The 6,061-nt window shown below is 34.4% G+C and overlaps 1 protein-coding gene across 1 annotated transcript; it reads left to right on the top strand.

The window, feature by feature from the left end:
* The first annotated feature begins 621 nt into the window (after window positions 1-621).
* On the top strand, window positions 622-3,267 carry LOC144711145 (uncharacterized). The gene is made up of 3 exons (XM_078585067.1): window positions 622-811; window positions 2,545-2,633; window positions 2,976-3,267. Exons 1-3 carry the CDS (start codon window positions 773-775, stop codon window positions 3,121-3,123), a joined length of 276 nt encoding a protein of 91 aa, XP_078441193.1. The 5' UTR covers window positions 622-772; the 3' UTR covers window positions 3,124-3,267.
* The last annotated feature ends 2,794 nt before the right edge of the window (window positions 3,268-6,061 follow it).

Below are 6,061 nucleotides of genomic sequence, written 5' to 3' on the forward strand. Positions count from 1 at the left end.
CTACCATAAATTAAGTGAAATGAAAAATATATTCATAAGTAAAATTAGTCTGCTTTTATAAAACTTTTTCTTCGTGTTTGTAGGTATGCTTAGCGTTCTTTGACCTTTTATAGATTTTTAGGCATTGAAAGTATTGACCAGGTTTAATGTTATCAATTTTCCGGGCTGTTTATGTAATGTACGCACAGATTCAGGTTGATTGATATACATAATGACACGTTATGCTACAGATGAAGAAAACAGCAAATTGAAGATGCTTCGTATATTTGACTGGTCGGAAAATGGATAAAGAGAGCCAAGACTAAACTCTATTTCAATCCTATTTTCTAAAAAAAGACATGATGAGGAATATGCTTCAGATCCTTGATGGGTCCCAAGATGGATGAAAAAAGCCGAGAGCTTAATCTACTTTAATCACATTTCCTAAAACGAATTAATGTATTTAACGTGAAAAAAAATAAATAATATTGGTCAACAATGCGTCGAAAATTTGATCACGGCAGATGAACGTCAAAAGTCCATGTGGACGTGCGATAGAAGCGGCTCTGCTTCCGGGAATCTCCTAGAATGAAGGAAACGGAAGGCGTAGAAGCAGCCATGTAGCTAGCTCCTTTGGCCTATACGTTTTCTTATATACACGGAATACCCCATTAAAAGAACGAACAAACGGCGCCCTTCAACGATTCTTGCAAACATATTGCGAGAACAAGAAACCAAGACCTCTCTTTCGCTCTCTCCCTCGGCAAGTCTCCCTCCGAGTTCTGTTGTTTTCATGGCTACGTTCTCAGGAAGCCGATGGTTACGGCCTGAGGTAATTCGTTTCTGTCCTTCAAATTCCTTTTAACCATCTCCGTCTCTAAAAACAACGTGCAGGTTTATGATTTAAGTGAAGCTAATAGTTTTTCAAGAGCATCTTTCTCTATCCTTGATGAAGCTAATAGTTTTTCAAGAGCATCTTTCTCTATCTTAGATGAAGCTAATAGTTTTTCAATAGCATCTTTCTCTATCTTTGATGAAGCTAATAGGTTTTCAAGAGCATCTTTCTCTATCTTTGATGAAGCTAATAGGTTTTCAAGAGCATCTTTCTCTATCTTTGATGAAGCTAATAGGTTTTCAAGAGCATCTTTCTCTATCTTTGATGAAGCTAATAGGTTTTCAAGAGCATCTTTCTCTATCTTTGATGAAGCTAATAGTTTTTCAGGAGCATCTTTCTCTATCTTTGATGAAGCTAATAGTTTTTCAAGAGCATCTTTTTCTATCTTTGATGAGGCTAGTAGTTTTTCAGGAGCATCTTTCTCTGTCTTTGATGGAGCTAATAGTTTTTCAAGAGCATCTTTCTATATCATTGATGAAGTTAATAGATTTTCAAGAGCATCTTTCTATATCTTTGATGAAGCTAATAGTTTTTCAAGAGCATCTTTCTATATCATTGATGAAGCTAATAGATTTTCAAGAGCATCTTTCTATATGTTTGATGAAGCTAGTAGTTTTCAAGAGCACCTTTCTCTATCTTTGATGAAGCTAATAGTTTTTCAAGAGCATCTTTTTCTATCTTTGATGAGGCTAGTAGTTTTTCAGGAGCATCTTTCTCTGTCTTTGATGGAGCTAATAGTTTTTCAAGAGCATATTTCTATATCATTGATGAAGTTAATTGATTTTCAAGAGCATCTTTCTATATCTTTGATGAAGCTAATAGTTTTTCAGGAGCATCTTTCTCTATCTTTGATGAGGCTAATAGTTTTTCAAGAGCATGTTTCTATATCATTGATGAAGCTAATAGATTTTCAAGAGCATCTTTCTATATGTTTGATGAAGCTAGTAGTTTTCAAGAGCACCTTTCTCTATCTTTGATGAAGCTAATAGTTTTTCAAGAGCATCTTTCTCAATCTTTGATGAAACTATTAGTTTTTTGAGAGTATCTTCATCTATGTTTGATGAAGCAAAAAGCTTTTCAAGATCATCTTTATGTATCCTTGATGAAGCTAATAGTTTTTCAAGATAATCTTTCTGTATCTTTGATGAGGCTAATAGGTTTTCGAAATCCTATCCTAAAACTAATCGTTTTTCAATCTAATAGTTTCTCTATCTTTGATGAAGATGAGATCTTATCATGTCTTATCTATCTTTGATGAAGCTAATAGTTTTTCAAGAGCCTCTTTCTGGATGTTTTTGTAGCATTACGACGTATAACTTGCTAACAAAACAAAAAAATACAAAACGAAAGTTGTCTCGTTCATATTTCTTTTATGAGTGACATCGCAGGAATCAATTAAGAAATTACCCTCTCCGTCTCTCTATCCCTTGTGCGTTTCCGCCGAAGGTGTAACAATAGAAGAGTTCGAAAGTATGATATTGAAAAGATCAAGGATAAAAGCCAAAGTTTATTCGTTGTGTTTCTGTTGGGTATAAGTTACGAATTTCGCTGATCGTCTGTTTACTCGCCGTTCATTTTTGTAGCATTATAAAATGCATCATTTGCCAAACACCTACGCTTCTAGCATTACCCTATTTAATTAATATTAACACTGTGTTTGGATGCCGCAGGTCTACCCACTGTTCGTTACCGTCGGAGCAGCAGTCGGATTATGTGGATTCTGTCTGGTGAGGAACATCACCAGCAACCCAGATGTCAGGTAAATCTTATATTTCAGTCTTAACTAACATCCATCGTGACTAATTTATCATTTTTGTACCAGAAATTTAAAGCACTAGATCTATTTTACCCCAAAACCTTTTATCGTTGATGTACCGTTTTAACGCAAGAAGCAGTCATATTAAAATAATTAACCACAGATTTGAGTTTTTCAGGACTTCTGTTTTAAGTCATTATAATTTCTTGACCTTCCTCGCGGTTAAAAAACCAACACCATTTAAGTAAAGTTTTTCTTTGTATGGAGCTTAATTTTCGAGAAATTATTTATTTCACCTATAACTGTTACGTGAAAAAGAGGTTAAAAAAAGATGGAATTTCACAGAGTCACAAAGGAGAAGAGGACAGCGGGAGTTCTAGAGAATTTCAAGGAGGGGAAGCAGTACAGGGAGCATGGCCTACGTAATTTCTTAAGGACAAGGCCGCCAGAGATCATGCCATCCATTAATGGCTTCTTCTCAGATCCAAACTGAGACATTTGGGGTCAACAAATGCTCATTTTTTGGTCGTCCACTTTTTGCCATATTATGTACTTGATTAATGTCATAAAGGCCTTTAGAAATGAGCATGACAGTATTGTACTAAATCGCAATTAAGTTAATGTCCATTTGTTGAAATCGAATCGAAGTTGTTAAAACCTCATTAACGGAGAATATTTCTTCCTTTTTTCTGTAAAGTATGCTACGGTTCAAATGTTTGCGTGGTATTGCGTGGGGTTTGCGTGAAGAAAAGAATTAGGCTGAAACTATTAATGCTATTAAAAGAATTAAGAAAGGAAAGGACAATAGATGTTCGGAGTGGTTCAGTTTAATGCTAGATTTTTCCACATTCATATTTGAATATGATTTTTTGTTCAATATGACAATCTAGACAGTATTGAAAATTATGATTACACTACCTGATTAATTTCATTTTAAGTCCCATCAAAAAGAAAAATTATGAGCATGAATTTTTATATAGTTTGGAATCGGCTATATGGAGCTTGACGCTTCTCGTACTCTTTTGAAACCTTTTTGTACAAGTCAGACCGAGCTATTGTCCAAAAAGTCAGATAAGAAACTTTCAAGATAGCTTTTCGTATCTGTATTGTAAACGTAAACTGGCGAGGTCCAGTTTCGGGCAAGGAATTCACCTACATTGGTTTAAATTGGTTTTTTATGGTACATTTTAAACTATGTATTAGGACATATATGTATTCCTATGTATATAATGGGATAGAGATGGGGTTTCCTCGGAAAGTTTTATACATATTAGGCCAGCCATTGATGATCTCTCGTGAATACTCAGCCCAAGAATGTGAAAAACGTAACCAGAATTTGTGTGAAACCCCCAATCAACCCACTTAGTAATATGGTGCTTCAACAAGGATATCAAGAGAATAGAAAACTGGGTACAGTTCTGATATGTCATTCCCACTGCCCGTAAAGTTTCCCACGAACACCAGATATCCTATCTCCAAGTTTGCCCAATGCCTTTTATGGATCCCCTCAAGCCATTGGAATTTTACTGAACATTCACAAAAAAACAAGGGCTTTTACTGAAGATTGGAATGATAGATATTTTTCAAATATCTATCTCATGAATATACTTCTTCATTTTTTAAGGATAATTGATAAACCATAATATTTATTGAATTTTCCTTAATAATAGTAAGGGTTGAATCAGCAAGCAGCAGGTGTTGAGAGAGTAAATTGCAATTCAAATATATTCTAAATAATGTTTCACGTCATTTAATATTTTTATGAATTTTAAAATTTTATAAAGAGAAAATCAATGAAATGAAGGGAAACTATTTCCAATAAATACAATAAATATTTATTTTTTCGGAGAAGTTATGGTAATTTGTTATGATATTGAAAGTTTTGTTGGTATTTGAGGAAATAATATTTGAGGTAGAACCTTTGGCCACCCTTCCTACGGCGAAATCTCTGAGCAGCTGCATTGGCCGCCGCAGTACTGGGTAGTAGAATTGGGCAGCAATGGGTAGTGAATGAAAATTATTGTAACATGTGCTACAAGAGGAATGTTTTAGTATTGTTGATGTGCTAGAAATCTTGAAGTTGGCACTATCGCATGGAAAATGTTTACGTAGAGAAAATTTTTATAAAATTCAAATCGAATATTCAGCATATAAGATGTAGTGCAGTAAAGTAAAAGAGCAATTCATAAAAAATACAAAAGATAAGTTTGTCTCTTTTTGGCTTCAATGCACTCTGACGTCTAACCCGAATGAGAATATGTGGTGCACTCTAAGACATCAATCAGATATATTGACATTTAGCTAATTTAGTATCAATGAATCATTAATTTTATATAGCACCAGAGACACAGATTAGACCAGATAATTGGTTTCTTTGCCAGAATTATGATCCTATCTTTTGAGTGGTTAGCTTGCAGGAAACCATAATGGTAGCAATGTTGGGAGGAGAGAGAAATAATGGATCAGATGGCTAGGATTCCTCTATTTTCCCATGTTTATACGGTAAGATTCAATTTTCATGATGGCCTTCATTTGTGGTCCAATATATATTTTATTTATAAGGATGGATTGTTAAAAATAGTCTGGGCAGAGAAAAAAATTATAAATTTGGAATTATCCAAGCTGGCTAGGAAGAACACCATAGGTACCTGAAGTCAAGTTTTCTCTGATTTTGGATTGATTTGGTGAATTCTTTCTTTCCTTCCTGAGTCTCTACTTGTGTCTGGCCAAAACACCAAGCATATGCAAAATGTACATGTTCTAGAAGATATGATTTGGGGAGAGCATGATCATAGATCAAGAGTGCACGTAAAAATTCAAAAAAATGGGATGATTTAAGCACCTCTAAGCATTATATTCCTTTTTTTAAAGTATCATCTCCAAGTTTCTATATTTGTCAGAAATTACACTTCCGATCTTACTCATCTGCTCGCTATGGATGAACCCCTTTCTTTTCCTACACTTTTTCGCAGCATGATAAAGGGGAGTGTAAATACCATAGCATAAACCGAAACATAAATCACAAATATAATTTCTATTAAATTACAAAACAATTAGGCTTATTTTTTATCACAGATGATTCACAAAAAGTTCAACCAAAAACTGTAGGCAGCACTTGTTCATGTTTTTCTCATAGTGCTCTTTAAGATGTTGTTGATAATAAGTGTCCCACAAACAGTTACGAGAAGTTGGCAAAGTACTTTGTATTGAAGTCAATGATGAACAAGTTGGTGTAGAAGAGAAGGTTGTTTGGGATCCAAACCTGCTGATTTATGTGTTCCTTTCAAGTGCATTAATAAGTTTGTTCTAGATTTCGTGAAGATAGAAATGACCTCTGAGAAGAATAAAAACATTTATTTGGTTGTATTACTTCCTAGATTGTATGAGCTCCTTATGACAACTTTAGTGTAGGGAAGTAAAGCACCTGGTTT

This window comes from Wolffia australiana, chromosome 13 (genome assembly GCF_029677425.1).
Source record: "Wolffia australiana isolate 7733 chromosome 13, ASM2967742v1".
In the NCBI taxonomy this organism is placed as follows: domain Eukaryota; kingdom Viridiplantae; phylum Streptophyta; class Magnoliopsida; order Alismatales; family Araceae; genus Wolffia; species Wolffia australiana.

Bases quoted from the DNA above. Each gene is read 5' to 3' on its own strand.
- LOC144711145 (XM_078585067.1), top strand. From the start codon at position 773: ATGGCTACGTTCTCAGGAAGCCGATGGTTACGGCCTGAG. The intron at 812-2,544 runs GTAATTCGTTTC...TGGATGCCGCAG, and splicing joins GCCGATGGTTACGGCCTGAG to GTCTACCCACTGTTCGTTAC. The intron at 2,634-2,975 runs GTAAATCTTATA...GGAATTTCACAG, and splicing joins ACCAGCAACCCAGATGTCAG to AGTCACAAAGGAGAAGAGGA.